The sequence below is a fragment of the Pomacea canaliculata genome, linkage group LG1 (genome assembly GCF_003073045.1).
Source record: "Pomacea canaliculata isolate SZHN2017 linkage group LG1, ASM307304v1, whole genome shotgun sequence".
Lineage (NCBI taxonomy): Eukaryota > Metazoa > Mollusca > Gastropoda > Architaenioglossa > Ampullariidae > Pomacea > Pomacea canaliculata.
The window spans coordinates 35,611,394-35,631,306 of record NC_037590.1 but is presented as its reverse complement, the minus strand read 5'-3'; the positions used below and the strand labels follow the sequence as shown (position 1 = coordinate 35,631,306).

The following is a 19,913-nucleotide window of genomic DNA, read 5'->3' as shown; positions in this document are numbered from 1 at the left end:
CAGCGCACTGTGGTGAAGTGCAAGAAAAGCATTATTAGAAGTTGCAGAATGTTGCATTTTCCTGATCAGATTTATGCATGGAAAAGTGAAAATACCTCCCATATTTAACGTATAATGCACAACCAGTTGAATCATCAGCCACATTCATCAGCAGTCAAGGTGATAAAATGAATTCTTTTAAGGATCTATTCTGTATGTTAAACACAAAATTCTCCTTTCTGTTATAGTTATTAAAAAAAAACTGCAGTTATAAACCACAAAAACACAGCTTCCAAAATGTTAGTGGACTGCATTAAGTGATACGCAGAATATTACTAGAAAGGCAGGAAAAAATTTCACTTATAACTATTAATTTCACTTATATCTAAGAAAAATAAACAAGTTTATATTAATACAACACAGTTTTTAAAAATAAATTTTAATCTATTCCTGCATTGTTACACTCTGCCTATTCACTATTCAAGTGATTGTCAATTCAAAGGCTCAGGGTGGTGTGTGCAATTTTACCTTTAAGGGGATCACTGACAAAACCACTAATTGGAACACTTATTTGGTTACACAGCCTACTTTAAAACATCCAGATTCTTGATCAGTATAACTAAACAAAAAATTAACAGAATAGAATGCCTTAAAGTTGATGATGCAAATCAAAAAATATAAAGTGATCAAAATAACAAGCCATGCATAAGATTTTCAAATGACATCAGACTGAATCTGGTGCCAACAGGATGTATGGATTGTATGGACCATGAACATGGCTAAGGCCTCAGGGCTCACAGCATTTCATAAACATTAAGTACTTTGCCACTATGATTAGAAATGTAGATCTGACTGTTTCTGTCCACACAAACGGCCTGAGGGCAATTAAGGCCATAGTAACCTTGCATTGTTTGGCGTAAGAGGTGTCCAGAACTGGTGAGCATTATCAGAGAGTTATGAGTACTGTCCACAACAAACGTGTGTCCTTGACTGTCCACGCACAGGCCCTCGGGTCGGTCCAGATGTTGACCACCATGACCGGTAAAGGTGAAGAGAACTTTTCCATCGGAAGCCAGTAAAAAGACTGCTTTTTTGCCTTGATCTGACACTATAATGCGGGACCCCTGATCAGCAATAGCAAGGTGTCGAGGTGAAACCAAGACATCAGAAGATGACGGGGAAGTTAAGGGAAGCAGACGTTGATGGATCCCTTTTTCGTTAAGGATGGCAAGATCAGCTCGACCTTGATCTGCACAACATGTTTTAATGTGATACAATAATAATTGTTATACAGAACTGCAGTAAGAAGCTTTATATGACAACAGCATTTCCAACCAGATCCTCTCATTCTCAAAACCCCTGAATGTAATGCAGAAAAATGTCCTTTCCACTGGGGAGTATGGATCAAAACTCATCTTAAAAGAGTGAAAGACCACTGAACATTCTATTCTATGCACATCTGCTAAAGGACATGTACCTTTAAAAGTAAAAATTCCATATAAATTTTAGTAAAATGTAGAAAATTGAATATTACTATCATACTCTAGATAACTAGTTTTCTTTTTACCTAAGTGTGAGGCGACAAGTGACTTGTTAATACTGGCTAAGCCCCAGTATCCTCGATCAGTCTGTATAGAATAAATCACAGACATCTGTGCAGATGGCATGATGGGAATTGATGCCACCAGATAATGGCCGTCTGGAGAAGATACTGCTACTTGTTCTGTATCATCTACCAAGGGCTTATCTACCAATGGCACTGTCTGGTCATCTGAAATTTTCCCTTCATCACTTTCCAAGTGCTGCTCAACATGACCTTTTGGTGCAGAATGAGCTGAACGGTTGTTGAGTTTGGCTGTCTCAGAGCTGTAAGCAACTTCATTTCCTCCTTCAAATTTAGGAATTAATGTGATGCTGTGCGGCCTGCATTTCAGTTTCAGGACATTCGTTACAGACCACTCCTTCCTGCCAGTTTCTCTTCGCAGCGCTTTGAGACAGTGGTTGTTGAAGTCAGCAGCAATGAGGAGCTGTGGGTTCACCAGCAATAATCCAGTGACTAAGGGCTCACTGTGTTCTCCCAAGACCTTGAAGGATGTAGTGGTGACCTCTTTCAGTGTAAGAAAAGCATGTGTATGTATGGTCAAAGCAGTCTGGCCTATCTCGTTTATGCGTTTGACCACCGCACGTTGTGAGGACTGGTCCAGGCAAAGTGACAAGGTCATAGCTGGAGGTGCTGATGCCACTAGGTTTTCACCTTGCCGCATCAGTTTATTGAGAACAATTTTGGTAGCAGCAGACAAAGGCAAGAGATCTAAGAAGAAAAACAAATCCAAACTGATAGAAAACAAAGCCCTCAATAAAATACTGCTCGTCTAATAATCTTTCATTTCATTTCATTGCATTTCATCTCATGACCCTCTCTCAAGTATTATTTTTCAGTGATGGGCAGGGGCAGAAGCATGTTTTAAAGGCTTCTCTACATGAAAACTTATTTTAGAACTATTTTAAAAGGCCTGCATTTAGTTTATTGCAAGGTTCTCAAACCGAATAACTCTGTTCCAAGCAACAGATACAAGAATTTGAGCATCACAATTCTCACCTCTGTTTGGACAAGAGGTTAAGATGTCATTTCAGGCATCACTGTGAAAGTAGACTCATTGTTACAGAAAGCCCTCATTATAACATGCTCAAAGCTCTCACATTAGCTGTGGCTTTCAACAACAAAATTAGAATTTAGACCAACCCATATGTCCTTTTACATCCTAATATTTAACTAAAGTATTACAACACACTTTTGAAAACAAATACCACTAACATTGAGCTTAATTTCAGGTAAGGACTCTGGTAAGAATTTAAAACACCATGTTGTTGAAGTATACTTCTTCAAAATACCTCCAGGGTAAAGCAAAGGGATGAGGTCTGCCAACTCCAGCAGTTGCTGGGTCTGCTGTTGGAGATGAACCCAGGCTTGCACCTGTTCCTGCAGAGTATCCACATGATCAGATACGGTCATTTCTAGTTCATGCAGCAATGTCCCTTCTGTATCCATGCAAGCCTTGATCAAGGTGGAAAAGAATGCTCTGATTTTGGCCTGTGACTCTTTCTTCAAATTAGTCAGGGTAATCAAGGCTTCCTTTGTCTGCTGTTGCTCCTCAAAGAACACCTTCACCACCTAAGAGAAGTTTGTGCATTTCTTATTTCTGATAATTGTCTCATGTTTGTGATGGTCACAAATCTACAAAAATAAGACTGCTATTTGTACTCAGCATATATGATTAAAACCTTCTAAAAGCTGTCATCAGATTTTTGTGTGACATGTTTACACACTTGGATAAACAAAGAGTCCTCCAGACTTTCCAACATATGTCAATAAGCCATAGACCTAAAAATACAAAAGTAAATACAAATGAACAAAGCATTATTGATGCCAACTCTCCGAAACAATTCAACAAATCTTTATTAGTCAATGTCCTTGCAGCAATAAAACAATGTAAAAATAAAAAAAGTCACCTTTAGCTTTCACTAAAGATCACTAACAAAGAATTGTTTATAATAACAGGATAGTATTCAATTGTTTTACCAAATGTTTTTAAGAGGACTAGGTCCTTATTCTAAAGACTGCTTTATGTCAGATTTGCATTTCTCAAGATTAAAAAAAAAAAATTAAGAGATAAACTAAACAACAACCAGCAAGACAGACTTACCTCAGAATTTTGGTTGGAACACTCTCTTAACCTCTCTTTTTCTTCTTGTGCAAGCTTGATTTGAGTGGTCACTGACAAGCACTGTGAGTGTTGAGTTTTGGCACACACATGGCAGATGCCAACCTCACAGTCTTTGCAGAACAGGGCCATCACCACATCTGGGTGTTTGTGACACCGTGGCTTAGTTGTCTTCCTCTCCTGCTTATCATCTTGTTTTTCAGGTAACATCACATGGTCTGCATTACTGGCTTTATGGTTTATGCCACACCTGTGACATGTGAACGCTTCAAGTTCAGAAGGTGAATTGAAAGGTTACAAGATCTAAATGAACCCCACAGAAAATGTGTGAGGACTGTGTAAGTAAAATGTGTAAGGTTTGCATACGAGTCCAGCAATAAATCTGCCTCATGCAAAAGTGGAAGCCTTAGTATGGACTGTAAACACGATTTTTAACTGGAACAGAAACTTCTCTCACATACACAACAGTAATTCCATAATGAATATCAGTCTAAATTTCCCAAATCATAGCATCAGAACATTTCGTCATATATGAGTACAAGCTTGCTTTAAACGTTCACTGTTTGCTGACACTTTTCTTTTAATAGCAACAAGTGCCTTACTTCACTACCTGCCTCATCACCTTGGTAGCATAACAGAAACATGCACGGGTACTGCTCTCGTTCCTTCAGAAAATTTATATTTACCCTTCACAGAAACTGATGTTGCAGTCTGTACAAGTAACATCCGGTGTCTTTTGCTTTCTGTTATTAAGGCAGCCGAAGCACAAAGAGTGCTTGCTAGCTGCTAGAACAGCTTTTCGAATACTTTGAACAGTTTCTTCAAGCATTGTTACTGAGCCCTCCTCTGAAAAATGGGAAAGTGAAATTTGCTGTTCTTTCAGTTCAGACACTTCTTGCTTTAGTGATGATAAAAGCTGGTCTTCTTTGCTTGAGTCTTTGACAACTGCACCCAATTCAGTGCACTTTCTGCAAACAAATCCTTCTTCTGAATGGCTTTTTAAAGCATTTAGGCATTTCTGACAAGCAAGATGCTTGCAGTGCTCTAAAGGTTTCAAGTCAAAACTGATTAAGTTGCATATGCTACAGATAGGAATGTTATTGTCATTTTGGTCTTGAGTGTCCATCTCTGTAGTTACAGGCTGACAGAATATCCCTGGAATTAAGAAAATAAAATGGACGACTTCTTTGGTAAATAATAATAATATGCAGAGCACATTTCTATGTGTGGAGGTGAGTTCAACATGCTATGCATGAAAGACTTCAAATAATCCTATACTTAAATTATAACAAAGAAAATTCAGGCAACAGCAAACAGATGACACTGTGCTGAATATGATCAAAAATGAGGAATTGAGTGAAGAAGTGTTCAATGGATTATAGAAGGGATACAATTATGTTTAATAAATATTAGTACCATTAAAATGTTTCACACAGCTACAGTTCTGATCACCGAGCATTGTCATAATTTTTTTTCTTAAAGTGAAAATTAAAGTATTAAAAAGTCAACCATTTTTCTTTTTTGGGAATGGCTGTTGGTGCTTTATGCTGAAACAACAAATGATCGCTGTTAGGGCAGGTGGTTCAGAAGGCAATCATGTTTCAGGGGTGAGATTTGAACCAGTGACACTTATACTTCACTTTTGTGTTGTCAAGGGCTTTATCACAAGACTGCCCTCATTTTTTTTTTAATAGGGAAGCCTGCTGTTTTATACTTTCCTTCCCCTCTCACTCACTCATTCACACACACACCACTCCTACTCTCATTCCATGTGTGTGCATGTGCACACAAATGATATTTTTATTCCGACAGAATGCATGAACACAACTTACTGTCAAAAGCTGCCTGTGAAAGAGCTGGCCACATCTGAACTGTAGGCTTTGCTGATAACTCTGTCATCTGATATTCACACCTGTCATAAGCCAGGTAAGCTTGTCTATCTTTACGAACTAGTTTTTTTACAGACATGATAAAAATATACATCTATAAAAACTCTCACATAAACACCAGCTACACTGTGAAGTTAAAAGATACACTAATGAAAGCTTAGATGACATGCTTTTCGTGGTACAATACATCTGTGTGAAATAGCGATAATTAAAATAACTTTTATAAGTTCCTTGCCATCAAGTACACTGTTTTCAATGTTTATCATTTTCATTCGCAATTACAGTCAAGATATTTAGGTGTCAACACAGATGAACATAGCTATATATATGACTAGAGATGTAACAAAAGTAATGACATATTATATTACTTCTAAATTGATTTTTTTTTATGCTGTAACAATTTAGTTAAAAGATGAAGTTTATTAGAAACCCATTTTTGTCGAAGTGAAATACCTGAAGATTTGTAAGCAGCAGAGTGCATAAAGTATTTATTTAAAATCGTTGAATCTAAATCCGTTTTGTGTATTAGGCTTTTTGTATTTCGACTTCTGTACTGTATCATCGTTTTTTGACACAAATGTGGCATTAAAAAGTTTGATACCTTTGCTATGAACTACAGTTGAAAGATAAACAGACCAACACAATGCTGATACAGCAGCGGAGTGTTGTCACCTATGAAGTGTTATCAGCACTTTCAAGATGCAACTTGTTTGAGAGGTTTTTCATACAAAGTTGGTTACTAAGAAATCTGGTAGCTGTCATGCTAAGAACAGTTAGAAATGCATATGGAAAGATCCATACAGTCTATAAATCTTGATCTTATTTACTGTAGCACAAGTTGATGAAAATGTAGAGCAATGTAGTGTTATTGTTATTAGGAACTAAATGATGTTAAATGGCCTCAAGTATGCACAATGGCTAATTTTCGCTATAGCAGGTGTGCCCAACCTATGGGTCACATCCACTCCGCTCATTTTAACAAGACACAACCTAATTTCATTTTTTAACATCATAATTCTGGCAAAACCTACATGTTCTGGCAGGTGAGACCGAGAAAGGTTGGGCACCACAGCGCTATAGTATTATTTGAAATTTAGGTGGAGCTTTACAAAACTGAATATTTTAGAAGACTTCAAGGAGAAGATATAAAAAAAATTTGTGAAAGAAGAAAGCAACAAAGGTAGAAGGGGTAAAACATGTGAATACTACCCCGTAAATGTGTTTATTTTTTTGTTCGATTTGCTGAAAAATCTTAAATGCATTATGATCCTTCATCAAAATGCAAAAATGATTGTTTTGGCTTGAGGTTTTTTTTTCCTCCATCCAATTCAGATTTTAAATGCAGAGTTTGCATGAAACCTGTGAGCACTAATTTCATGCTGGTGCTTTCAAAAGTTAACAAAGTGTGAAACATTTGCCTTGCGTAACCCCCAACCTCCCCAAGTACGAAAGCCGAAGGTAATATTGCCAAAGATTGCTTTCCGACATGTTTGTATGAATTTCTGCTTTTACAGATTTCCATGTGATCCAGTGGGTCTTGTTGCTTTTAATAACTGCATGTCCTGAAACTTCAACATCACTGCATATAAGGAATGTGCCCGTATGTCAGCAGGCACCATCTTGTTTGTTACTAAGGATTCAGTCATCCCTCCAAAACCACTTTAGTCTTTCACCTGACAAACTGAGCATCTGCATGAATGATAGATATTTTCCCAACGCTCAAAGTATTAAATCATGAATGAACAAAGATTAAAACTGAAAAGGAAAGTTTACTTACAGTTGTATAAATAGCCAACTTGGTACAAATTATATTCATGTGCCATGCATCTTATCAAACAATATGAATCAACCAGATTAGGACATAAACACTCTTGCAAAGCTTCCAAACCACTGACACACACAATACTGAAAGTAAGCCTAACACCAACAAATGAATAAAGCTCCTAGGTCTTCTCTGTTTGCATTTTAACAGGTCTACAGACATTTAAAATTTCCTTCAAGCCTACAGTTTCAGACGATTTGCTAGGAAACCAAATAATAGGTTACTAATTTTACATTTAAAAAATCTTCAGTAAATGACTAATTTGCAACAATTAAGATATAAAGTTGTGAAAACAACTCTGTTTTCTAAAACCACCCTGTCACATATTTTTAGACTAAAATCACTAATGTTCTTAATGCAGATAAAAAGCTGTAAATGGAACATTTATAATGGCAAACTCAGACAATTCCTTTTAATCCAAATGACTGAAAACAATATACATACAACATTTAAGTAAAAAGTTGCTGAAATCAGAATACTTACAAAGACTGCTTACAAAATATGTGCAACAGGCACTGATATCAGGCTTGAACAATACATTCAACAAATGCCAGAAGTACTTCCAAAAATTTGGAAATTATTAAGCAGCTCTCATCAGAAAAGTAACTTCCTGCTTACTTATAAATTGCCTAGATGAGAAATTTGCAAATACGAACAATTACTAAATTAAATGAGATACATACAATACACCACTGCTGCATATGGGGGGCACGTCTCAACAAACTAAAGGGTACTACAATACAGTATTGTTGCCAGCAGAGCCAAAACTGTACAAGGAACAATTACTAATAGCATTACAGTGTACATGTATGCAGTTTTTATAACTGGCCTTAATTTTGTTTAAAGCTACTTTTCTATTGAACCTAAAATAGTTTTCTTTGCTGTATGCTTGAAAATTAGGAAATGCTGACAAAATAATGCTTGCTTTTATATCAATCAATTTTATTTGTTTTTAATGAGCACAGCTCCACACTTATGTTAAAAGTACTAATCAAGTTTTTGAATACAACTTTTCACAGACTGGTGACTCAAATTCAATAGGACAGTGCACAAACAAAGTACAAATGAAAAACAAAATCACATTTAATATGTTCATTTACTTAATTAAACATTTTCTTTTTCAGATGACAAAGATTACAGGCAGTTACTATAAATCAAAACTAATATAGAAAAACTAATACCTTTAAATATTAATTGTTAAGCCTGAAACTGTATTTAGAATAAACATACTCTTAAACTGCTGAATCTAGTCTGCAGCTTCCAGGGGGATGAAGACAATCATGTCTCATTGATGCTGCAAGTTTATACACATTCATATAAATTAGAAGTGATTTGATATCAGTTCTGTAACATTACAGACCTACCATTTTTTTTTTTAAAGTTTATTTCAAGTTGATTTATATTAAAAATATTAAACAAACCTGACAACTAGACCAAACAGATGATACCTGAACACTTATTACTCTGCATTACCTTTTTGTTATGCTGGAAAGATTCAGAACCAACTCAATAGCTTAACTGACATTCTACATATTGATGACTTGACCGGTGGCATTAAAAACTTGTTGAAATTTGTGTGACTCAAGTAGCAATGGTGGTGGAAGGGAACTTATGTTTATTTCCAGTAATTACATGCCTCGACAAAATACTTAATATTTAAATACTTGAAACATTTTAGGATACAAGGAATTAAAAAAAAAACAAAGAAATTTAGGTGGAATACAAAAATCAAATAAACAGTAGTAGAATACTCAATAATACTAACATGCCAGATAATATCTTTAAGAAAAACATTTTACAGCTAAAAGGAAGAAAATTATGCACAGGGTGAGTATAAACATCCTTGAGTCTTTCATTAATGAATTAGTGTTTGCCTGCTCTGTCCAGGAAAATGCAATGACCATTCTAACCTTTTGGTAATTTGATAATGATAAATACCACTTACTGATAAGACTTCAGTCTTACTGGCTGTCCTGGTGATCTAAATCCAGATCATAATCTATATTATCTGTTAAGAACTTTATGCACAAAGCCAGTTTTAATATCCACCATAACTATGACATACACAATTTGCATAAACAAGTCTCCCCAAAACTACTTCCCAAAAAAACAATGTACACATTGCTGTACAATTTATTTTTCCTCCTTCTTTACCCAAGCTCTTAAATGTCAGGAAAGCCACTGACCTTACAGGATTGGTGCCTGTGCAAGTAGGAGAGAAGAGGCATAAAAATATATACAAGAGTGTATCATAAGGAAAAAAAAACACAGTATTCCTTGGTTGCTTTAAACTTTAATCACGTACAGCATCTTACAAAACTAAGGGCCTGAATTTTACCAGTCTACATTGCCAGCAAGCAGGTCAAAAACTACTGTGAGATTTTAAAATATCACCCTTCCACATGAACTAATCAGCTAACAAAATAGCAAACACATGTGGTCAATGTCTACAAAATCTATCTCTACTAAAGCTGCTTTTAAAAGAATTAGTGCACATTGGAATCATGTAGTCACGACAGCAATTCTAAATCTACAAGGTAAAACAAAGAGGGGAAGACTGAAGATAGCTTGGGACTGAGCAGAACTAGATGACAAGGGAGTAAATGAAGAAAACTAGCCAAAGACCAGGAGTGGGAAATCTTTGTTGCTGCCGAACTAACTGAAAAACACAATGACTGTCTAGCCAGCTCAATGAATAACTGAATCTTAGTATTAACTGGGCTTTTTTGTTAGACCAAATTAGCACATGTTATGCTGAAAATGAAGCAAGTAGATAGGAGACAGATGGTAATGCTAAAATCTGGATGGCTGGTGTTTGGAACTGAAAAGGTTCATGTAGGTAGGAACGAAATTATTTTCCTGGGTTATTTCTGCTTAATCATCAACTAGGCAAAGCTGTAAAGACATACCAGAGTGGTTCGTGCAAGTGTATGTAGTACATTAAAAACCCTTTCTTTAACCAGTCAAGACAAATATAAATCATGCTAATTTTAGATTGTATGGAGGAGGAAAAGTGATAAGGCATACATCAAAGCAACTTGAAACCCCGAAAGCCTAATCACATTCAGAAAAAAGCTTTAAATAAAGTAAGTTTTCTATAAATTAATGTAAATTATGTTTGTCTTAGCTGTAGTTATACAGATCCATAATTTTAAACTCCATGCAACTCAGCTGATGGTATAGATAGCTTATATTTTCTGAGTCAGCAAGGCAAGATAATTCATGAAAGAAGGTCATTACATTCTACAGACTCGGCTATGTCACCATAAAACACACTCTGCCAGTTCAAGAGAAAGAACTACTACTAACATGGTCTGCACCTTGAAAAGAGAATTATGCCAAAAGCTCATGAAAAGAATTACCTAAAACAAGTCTAGAGTCCACAACAAGTTATGTGCCTAATGCAACAACACTGTGAATGCTATAACAATTAACAGTACAAACTGTTTAAAAAGAGTTAATGTACACTCTTTATTAATGCCTGGTATATTAACATAAAAAAATAACACCAATCTTTAAAGAATGTCTATCCAATACAAATGAAAAGGAGAACCAGTCTGCAGTATTTTTTTCTTCAGCGTTGTCTCCCTCAACTTGAAATGATAAACCACACACCAGATCCTGAACAAGTTTAAGCAATTATGTCTAGAACAAGCATATACTAGTTTCAAGTAACAATAGCACACTAGAGAAACAAACTACACTATTTGCAACTGTAAATACAGTTTTCATAACAATTGGAGCAGTTACTTTTATCTCTTGACATAGCAGGCAGCATGGCATGGACAAGTCTGAATATGCACCTTCCTTGCAGCATGTGTAGCCTTATGGCATTGGCTGATAGTCTGTGAAAGACGAGTGCAGAAATTACAAAAACCAACAAAAAACCCCTACTTCATTCAGCAAGTCTGCTCAACTGTGACAGCAGAGCTGGCATTTTCTACATTCTCTGTTGCACCTATATCACCAAACCTGATTGGCATAGAACTGTCAGTAGATAATGATTCCAACATCTTTGGGTCAGCAGTCACTGTAGAAACTGGAGAGGCTGCAGTCATGGGCTTTTCTGGGACTGGAGGATTGACTGTACAGTCTTCTTTCTCTCCTGCAGGCACAGTTTTGACAGTCTTTGAAAGGTCCAACTGCTCGGTCTCATCAGATGTTGACAGTTCCTGATGTTGCACAGAATCCTGATCACTTGACATGGTCTCCTGCATGCCACTATCAACTCTTCTTTCTTCCACTTTGCCATTTGTTACGTTCTTCTTTTTCAGCTCCTGCACATTTCAGAGAGACTAAACCTTCCTGCGTTTGATTCTGACCAGAAACAGATACTCAGAATATATTTTAAACTTGTTATTCATACTGTGCCATATTATGTCATAATAATTCATCTGTATTATTTCCTTACATTCAAGTGTTTATAAAAATCTGCCTTCACAAAATTTACCTTTTTAAATTAAAGCAAAAGAATTTATGCGATAGATACTGAAGTGATTGTAATTTTAGGTTGCAAATGAATTGTCCACTTACAATCGTCATCTCAAACACAGCTCTAATTCAAATCATGAAGGCCCTCATGTTTGTGTACCCTTAGTGAAAGAAAACAGACTGACTCTAATGTGAGATGTAGGTGGACCTATTTGACAAGAAAAGCGTTGAAAGAAGCTGGAGTAGATATATGTTAGTTTCTTAATAAAATCTGATTTTCTTTACGTAATGGGGTGAAGGAAGGTTTTGGGAATACAGGCGATAAGGCGAATGCTGAATGGAAGGTAAGAAGTACTTTGCGAGCTTTTTTTTCCTCATAACATCCATCCACCCATTTGTTTCATAAACATACCGTGAGATTATACTTACTTGTGGATCTACAATGGGAATAGCCACTTTTGGTCGCCGTGCAGGTGACCGTGCAGAGGGCTGCTGAAGGTGAGGTGGGTAATAGGTTGTGCCTCCTCGGTACACCTCTGACTGATTCTGTGGTGATGAGAACATTGGAGATACAAATGATCTGGTCCACACTGTGCTAGTATAATAACCCCAGCTAATGGTTAAGATTTACATTTAATTTTGATTTCATTTTTATTTTGCCCATTTTACAAAGGAAAACATTTGGCTTTTCTTTTGAAGAATTAGTAACATATTCCTGAAGAAAGATTCTGCAGTTATACCAGCCATGTCAGGCCTACCTTTCTCACCGTCAGATCACTTTTTAAGCACAGTAAAGATCCCTCCAAACATTTAAAAATAAATACAATTTATATTTTAAGTCTTCTAATTTAATGTTTATATATTTAAGCTTTAAAGTTTTGTGCCTCATGGCCTATTTGCATTACTGCACACCTTTAAAATCTGTAGTTTTCTTTTTCTTCTTTCTTTATACAGATAATCTCTGTCTTCATCTTTCAACCAAAAGCCTTACAAACCTGTGGTGAGGCCAATGGTGGCTGGGTGAGCGCTGCTGGAGGTGGTGCAGTGGGTGGTGACGTGTATGCTAGTGGCACCTGGTATGGTGCAGTTGCTACTGGGGGTGGAGGAGGGGCACTGTAGATGACACCTGGTGCAGCCAAGTATGGGGCAGGTAAAAGAGTTGGAGAAGCATTGCTGATGGACACAGGAGGAGTACCACCTGCAGAGGGGCCAAAGAGTCGTGGTGGACTTGGCATTCCAGGACCAGACACTGTTGTGTAACAAAGCAATTAGCAAAGTGATGAGAGATTTTTAGACACAAATGAACATTATGAAATGCAAGACTCAGCAACATGTTAACTTCTTTCTTGTCCATGACCATACTTCTTTACCTGGAAGGTGAAAAGGTATTGGCGGCTGTAGCATAGCAGGACTGAAGGTAGCAGGATCTTGGGATGGTGGAGGTCGTTGAGGGATTGGAGGTGGCCCTTCAGGGTGGAAATAAGCAGGTGGCGTAGGTGGATACACAGCTGAAATAATAGACACTCATCACTTTTACTCATGTACTTTCACAGATGCCATAGCACTGAATGTTTTTTGCTTACCACTTCATGGGCATAGAGGGGTGGGGGAAATTCATGGAAGACAAGCACCGATTGCATACAGTAAAGACTATTAAAAACATCTTTATAAAAAGCCACAAATGCATAGCACAGGTAAACAAGATTATTTTAAATAAAAAACTTGCCTTCTTCAGAAGACCTTTAAATTAATTTAAAAAAAAAAACACCACCAGAAACTAACCCTGGTTGTAATATTTAGTTCCAGTGTCTACAGGGCCCTGCTGTGGAGTTGTGCTTGGGTAGACTGGTTCAGGCATGCTACGCTGGCGTTGTGATGAATAGCGTTTTGGACGACTTGGTTCCCTTGCTTCTTGCTTAGACCCATTAGACCCAGAAGCATAAGTGTTTCCAGCAGGTTTCTGATCACCCGAACCTGTAACAAGAGGAAAAAAACTTTGGAGAATATGAATGCAATGTACTTTCAGACAAAATATATCAATGAGACTTATTATATTAGTTACATAATGTTATTACTACAAAATCTAAGGCAAGAAAATAGGCTGACAATCACAGCTCAGCACAAGAATGGACAGAACAGTGTAAAACCCTCACACATTAGCTGAGATTTGTTGCTTCAACAGCAAGTAATTACCTTGGGTGCTGACCGACTGCACAGCTTCTGAATTCTCGGCCACGCTGACGGCTTTGCTATCTCCGGTACTATCAACTTCCTCTACGGCCACCTGGCCAAGTCCAGTGCGACTCCCACCTTTTCCGCGTCTCTCTTTTGCATAAGACTTCCTTTCTGTTGTGGTATTTGTGATAGTAACACTGATGGTCTGTACATTCTCTTTGTTGGAAATGACAACATCCTGGCTGGTCTGGGTTCCCCTAACCCCTGTGGGACCTGTCACATCCACCTGCATGCTCTTCCCACCTTCTTGCACGGTTGTATTCTTGTACGTTGAATTAGTAAACTCTCGCAGGTTGGGCACAACTTCACTGTTGGAATGCTCACTGTTTGATGGTTGCTGATCTCTCTCCACCTCACCATGAACAAAACCTCGGATTTTATGCTCTCGCACTTGCATACGATTAGCCACACCCCCTCTAGCACCTCCTCGTTTTCCTCCAAAGTTGTTGTTTTGGCTGTTATATGGAACATTACTGTCAGCATGCTCTTCTTTTCGATAACTGTTTTTGATTCTATAGGCATCCTGATTTCGTTTCTCTTGCAGCTTTGTATCTTGAGGTTGATCTCTGAGGATTTGGGCATCCCTGGAGCGAGTTTCTTGTGATGGCACATCCTTGTGGTGAGCATCCTGAAATCTGGAAGGACGTGATTCTCGTGGGTGGAAAAAGCGCTCTTCTTTGAATTCTGCATCCTGTAAGCGATTCCCTGGGTTGCCACTAGACCTTTCACTGAATGATGGATAATCTCTTCTTAGACGTGGTCCTCCTCGACGTTGCTGATTCTTGGAGCGATACTGGTTAGCTGAGCTCTCTGTTGTGTCAATGGTTGCCATATATGGAACATCAATATCGTCCTCATAGTCTTCATATGACTGTTGTTTTGGTTTTCCACGAGGTTTCCTATGCTGATCTGTGGTATCAATAACTGCAAATCGCTGATGCTGTGGAGGCTCAATATATTCTTCTAGTTTCGCTCTCCTTTGTGGCTGCCTTCGTCCCCTTTGTCAAAAACAAAAATACAAGGCTTTAGTCACTTGAAGCATTTACACAGGTACAGTCTTATCATTAACAGAAATTGAGAACTGTACATGAATGAGTATGGGTAATGACACATGAATGAGGTAAAGCCATTGGTTTACCCAGAATCTTGGTTTCTAGAATTTTAATTAAATGAATCATTTTCCAGCTCTCTACCAAAATCTCAGCCACAAAATTTTTAAGCACCCTAACTCACACATTCCCTACCCATTAAATAACTCAACCCCTCCACTATACCACCAAAAACTTCAATCCTACTCATCCGATTCTTCGGTTCCCAGTAAAAATAGGACCAACGTTGCAAGCACATAAACACACACAGAAAACTGGTTTATACAAGGTACTTAGAAACAAAATGCTGGTGCTGGAAGACTTCTCTATTAAATATGCCCACAGCAGAAAGATTATTATGCAATGTAAACCAAGAAATGGTTCGGAAAAACTACAGCCAGTTCCTTTGGCTCCATGCCAATGATAAGCATATTTTTGTGAGGCTGAGTGAAAACTCTTCTCTTGCCTCCCTTTTTCATGCCTTTTCTTACATCTGAACTGATTTCTTGGATTACTCATTTACATCGATGTCTTACAAACTGCAGTCTACCAGATAACCTCAGGATATCTGGTTGAAAGCCATTACTTGCTTACCGGTTGCTACTCTTGCGAGGAGGGGGTGCATCTGGTGGCTTATCACTAGCACGAATATCGTAACCATACAATGCAATTAGTTCTTCGCGGGATTTGGGGGCTTGCATATCATCATGGTATCGGTCATGTGCCCACTTTCCTTCATCCTGCCATAGTTTCTTCTTGGGCCTGAAATGGCAGTTTATTGCACAATAATGAACATAGCAAACGTTAATATTAAGTCAGGAGAATACTCCAAAAATTAAAATGTATATTTTGAATTATTATAGAGTAATAAAATGTAAATAAATACATAAAAATGTTTTTGAAGACCTACAATGAAAATTGTGACTTAAATCAGCAGTTTTGTTTAAAAATGTACAAGTATTTGAAACACAGCTACACAATACCATAAGTCATGTTCCAAATCTTTTGGGGTTTTTTTTGTGAACTAGAGGCAATGATCTAAAGGATGATGTAAGAACATTTTAATATCTCAAGATTTCCAGATGTAAGCAATCAAACATGGTACCCTCCACCCTGAGAACTTGGCAAATAGAGACCTTTTTTCCAAAAAAACTATGTATCAATCACAACTGAGTTGGAATAAATCAACAAATTTCATTGCTGATGACGGAACTGCTCATTGTTAAGGTTAGGAACCAATCAGACCACATCATTTCACATTTTTTAAACTGGAAACTACTATATAAACTAAAAAATGTGAATGATTTGGAAAAGAGTGACCCAGGAGGGGGAGGGGGGATTGGTGGTTTATGCCGAGCTAGCAACTAAGGCTATATCACGGCAAGGCAGCCAGCCCTGTTAACTGATGCCACATACTGAGAAAGAACAGTGTGTCCGAGACATTATCTGACATTATCTCAAATTTGACCAGGTCACTCAAAAACCACTATTTTCTTAAGCTGCTCCTCACTTCGATAAGCTCCCAATGAAAACAAGCATCTGCACACACTCTCCTCCAACAAAAAATCCTCACTTTAGTTCTGGCTCTTGTGGTGCTTCTTCACCTGTGCGTAGATCATGCTCATAAAAAGCCCCTTTGCGAGGAACATAGGCCGGATTCTTTTTGTCTTCATCATCATCTACATGTTCCTTATCTGGCTGCTCCTGCGAAACAAACACAGGCAGATAGCTAGGCATTATATCAAGCACCACTTGACCATTTTGGATTGACAAAAATACTTGCCGTGTTACTTTAGATGACTTCTGCATGGATTACAATGGGCCAAAGGACATATTACAGCCACAATTAAAGTAAAAATACAAAGTTTACCTCCCCATCACCACTCTGCCTCTCTTCAACAATCTGCTCTTCTTCCTCCTCTATGATCACATCTTCATCAGAGTATTCATTCTCTGAACCCTCTTCTGTTTCTTCTTCTGTATCTTCTTCTTCACTGCCCTCCTCACTCTCTTCTTCTTCCTCCTCATCTCCCTAAAGAGTTAAACAAATGCTACACATTACTGAAATGGCGCTTTTAAAATCATTTACTTTGATTAGTTTTACTCATGAACTACAGACTGTGCGAAGGAGGGAATAGTTGCATTCAGAATTGTCTATTGTTAGAGTGACCTACCTTGACCTATATTTGTTATATGAAGCGATGAACAAGTTAAAGAAAATAAGTTTATATATATATAGAAAAAAATTTGTTATGTACAGCAAAGTTTTTTTTTTCAAGAGTATGTAATGTATTTGTCATACCCCCGCTTCACGACTCTCCTCTGTAGCACTCTCATACTCTGATGCAATGTCTGAAAACAAACCAGCAATAATGGTTAAAGCAGAATATGACGAATATAAATAATAAATGTCTGCAGCATATAAATCTAACTAAAAAGTTCTCCAAAATGAGAAAAGTAATGAGCTAGCATGAAATGAGCAAGCAGCAGATAGGACAAAAATCAAGATAAAAAACAAGTCAAACAAGCTAGGGCAAATTGGTGTTGATGCCGAGCCAGCCAGTTAATGTTATGATTAGTGTTCTGCATGCAGTAGAACAAGAAAGAATAATACATCACTTCTACATAGCCCCCTTTCCACAGAGAGAAGTATGGATTCTTCCTATGCTGGCATGAGCCCCTGTGCTATGAGTACTGACCACCCCTCAAAGAAACTGAGAATAGTCAAGAATGAAGATCTATGGTAGGTCTCCAATACTGATGCTTTAAATAATCAATCCAATAAGAGTGATTGGTGGTGCAGAGGCTATAACACCCTTCACCACAACAGTAAGGATAAGGTGTCATGGATTTGTATCTCACTTTTGTGACATATCTTTCTTTGAATGTGACACCTGTTTATAGGGCTGATTGTTGGTGTGTTTTCTTTGGGCACTCTGATTTCCTCTAGTGTGTGTGCATAAATGAGACACAGGCTAAGTGAGCAGTCTTGATCTGAATGATGGTGGATGGATTTGTAAAATGCATTTGATGCCTACTGTATGTGCTTGTGCGAATTCTTTTTACATAAACCCCTTTTTGAGCTTTTGTTAGCGAGATAATGCACTCTATAAATAAACATTACTATTAATAAATTGAACATACCTCCATCTGCTGCTTCTCCCTCACTTTCCTGAAAAAAAGAAAATTTCACAATACATTTATCTTTTGGCATAAAACATTTATCAGTCATGTCCTAAATAATTAGTGCTGTATTTTTTAATTTTCCCTTCAATCTTGTTAACTTCGAATCAATCAGCAGAAGAAAGTAAGGGTAAAGTGAAAAAAAAAAAAAATTTTTTTTGAATCTTAAAGATTTTTTTCTAAATAATAATGTGTACTTGTAATGCACAGCATCACAACTAAGATCACACTCTCTGCACAGACTAGTAATGATGAATGGATAACCGACAGTGGATGGTGAGATAGGTGTAGGCACACTGAAAAAGATGAAGTACAGGAGTAGAATGTAAAGCAATGGATAATAGTATGAAGGGATATAGGAACCATAAACAGTGCAAGATGGAGTTATTAGATGATGGTTCACAAGACAATATTGCAAAAGGAGTTCAGGATAGTAATTCAGGGATAGTACTTAACGAACAGATATATTTTAAAAGAACACTTGAAAGAAGCCTTGGAGTCTGAGTGGTGAATGTGATGTGGAAGAGTTCCACAGCTTTGCAGCACAGAGGGAGGACATCTGTTGTCTGTATGTGACTGTCTATGTAGAAGGGAGGGACAGAATGCATGAGTCTGATTAAAAGCGATGGTTTTGGTCAGGAGTGTGGACAGACAAGATTTTAGTAAAGTAGTTAGAGGAGAAGCCATCAAACAATCCATAGCACAGAGCTGAGAAAGTTTAATTGGTAGCCAATAAAGAGAGTGAAGAAGTGGTGTAACATCTTCAGATTAATGAAAAAGAATTAAATTCACCCTTCAAAACATAATATGAGAAAGAAACATGCTAATTATTATTATTTGAGTCTCTTGGGCCTAGAACGATTTGACTTTTCAGTGTTTAGACATAGCTATGACGATTTGACCAAGGACGTGTATATTAGTTCGTTATTTGACTAAGGCTGTGGGACAAAATGACCAGTGACCACACACACTCTCACCCCCATGTACAGTGACGCAAAAAACTTTAAAGATTTGCAAAGCCAATATTTTAACATGATCCATCTGAACTTTTATGACTGCTTGCTATCTACCATACTTGTAACACACTCTGCTGGGAAAAAAAATTACGGAACAGTCGCTAAGATCCTCGCCGATAATTATAACCTGCGTCGAAACTATTCCAAACTACAGTAAATACTATGAACTATGTTCCCGCACATTCAATTTACAATGCATAAACTGTAGTTCTTACTCATAGTAAGCTTACACGATTACCTTTTTCCCTCTCTGTCGATGTAGAATTAGTGAAACCCAGCGAAATTCATCGCGATGTCTGTCAACAATTATGCAATATTTTACTATATTATTCATTTCATCAATAAGCTGCATAATCAATATTACATAAATAATTCTTACACATTCTGAGGGTCTTCGTTTAACCTCTGCAACCTGAGATGGAGAGACTGTTTCTTCCCCTTCGTCTTCGAGCGTACGTCTTCTTCGTCGATCTGCCATTTTGGATTTGCACAAAATGGACACTAGAAAATAACATTTGAGACAAAAGACATAAATTAGGTAAAAACTA

General features: G+C 37.4%; 2 protein-coding genes across 3 annotated transcripts; both read right to left on the bottom strand.

Moving 5' to 3' along the window:
• Positions 1–421: 421 nt before the first annotated feature.
• LOC112565088 lies at positions 422–8,670 on the bottom strand. Of its 2 annotated transcripts, none has more exons than XM_025240348.1 (6): positions 5,534–8,670; positions 4,388–4,856; positions 3,684–3,951; positions 2,872–3,151; positions 1,547–2,290; positions 422–1,228 (listed from the first exon to the last, which is right to left on the bottom strand). In XM_025240348.1, exons 1-6 carry the CDS (start codon positions 5,682–5,684, stop codon positions 774–776), a joined length of 2,367 nt encoding a protein of 788 aa, XP_025096133.1. In that variant the 5' UTR covers positions 5,685–8,670; the 3' UTR covers positions 422–773. The 2 variants fall into 2 exon arrangements, with proteins under 2 accessions (XP_025096133.1, XP_025096143.1); XM_025240358.1 differs by having other exon boundaries at positions 4,388–4,669.
• Positions 8,671–8,679: 9 nt separating this feature from the next.
• Positions 8,680–19,856, bottom strand: LOC112565082 (protein CASC3-like). The gene is made up of 12 exons (XM_025240340.1): positions 19,745–19,856; positions 18,311–18,338; positions 17,469–17,518; positions 17,037–17,198; positions 16,740–16,870; positions 15,761–15,928; positions 14,037–15,076; positions 13,626–13,817; positions 13,214–13,351; positions 12,839–13,092; positions 12,273–12,389; positions 8,680–11,689 (listed from the first exon to the last, which is right to left on the bottom strand). The coding sequence occupies exons 1-12, from the start codon at positions 19,841–19,843 to the stop codon at positions 11,312–11,314; spliced, it is 2,757 nt and encodes a 918-aa protein (XP_025096125.1). The 5' UTR covers positions 19,844–19,856; the 3' UTR covers positions 8,680–11,311.
• Between the last annotated feature and the right edge of the window lie 57 nt (positions 19,857–19,913).

Bases quoted from the DNA above. Each gene is read 5' to 3' on its own strand.
- LOC112565088 (XM_025240348.1), bottom strand. From the start codon at position 5,684: ATGTATATTTTTATCATGTCTGTAAAAAAACTAGTTCGTAAAGATAGA. The intron at 4,857-5,533 runs GTAAGTTGTGTT...TCTTAATTCCAG, and splicing joins TTCACAGGCAGCTTTTGACA to GGATATTCTGTCAGCCTGTA. The intron at 2,291-2,871 runs GTATTTTGAAGA...TTTTCTTCTTAG, and splicing joins CCCTTTGCTTTACCCTGGAG to ATCTCTTGCCTTTGTCTGCT.
- LOC112565082 (XM_025240340.1), bottom strand. From the start codon at position 19,843: ATGGCAGATCGACGAAGAAGACGTACGCTCGAAGACGAAGGGGAAGAA. The intron at 15,077-15,760 runs GTAAGCAAGTAA...TTTTTGACAAAG, and splicing joins CCTCGCAAGAGTAGCAACCG to GGGACGAAGGCAGCCACAAA. The intron at 13,352-13,625 runs GTTAGTTTCTGG...CTATTATTTCAG, and splicing joins AACTAAATATTACAACCAGG to CTGTGTATCCACCTACGCCA.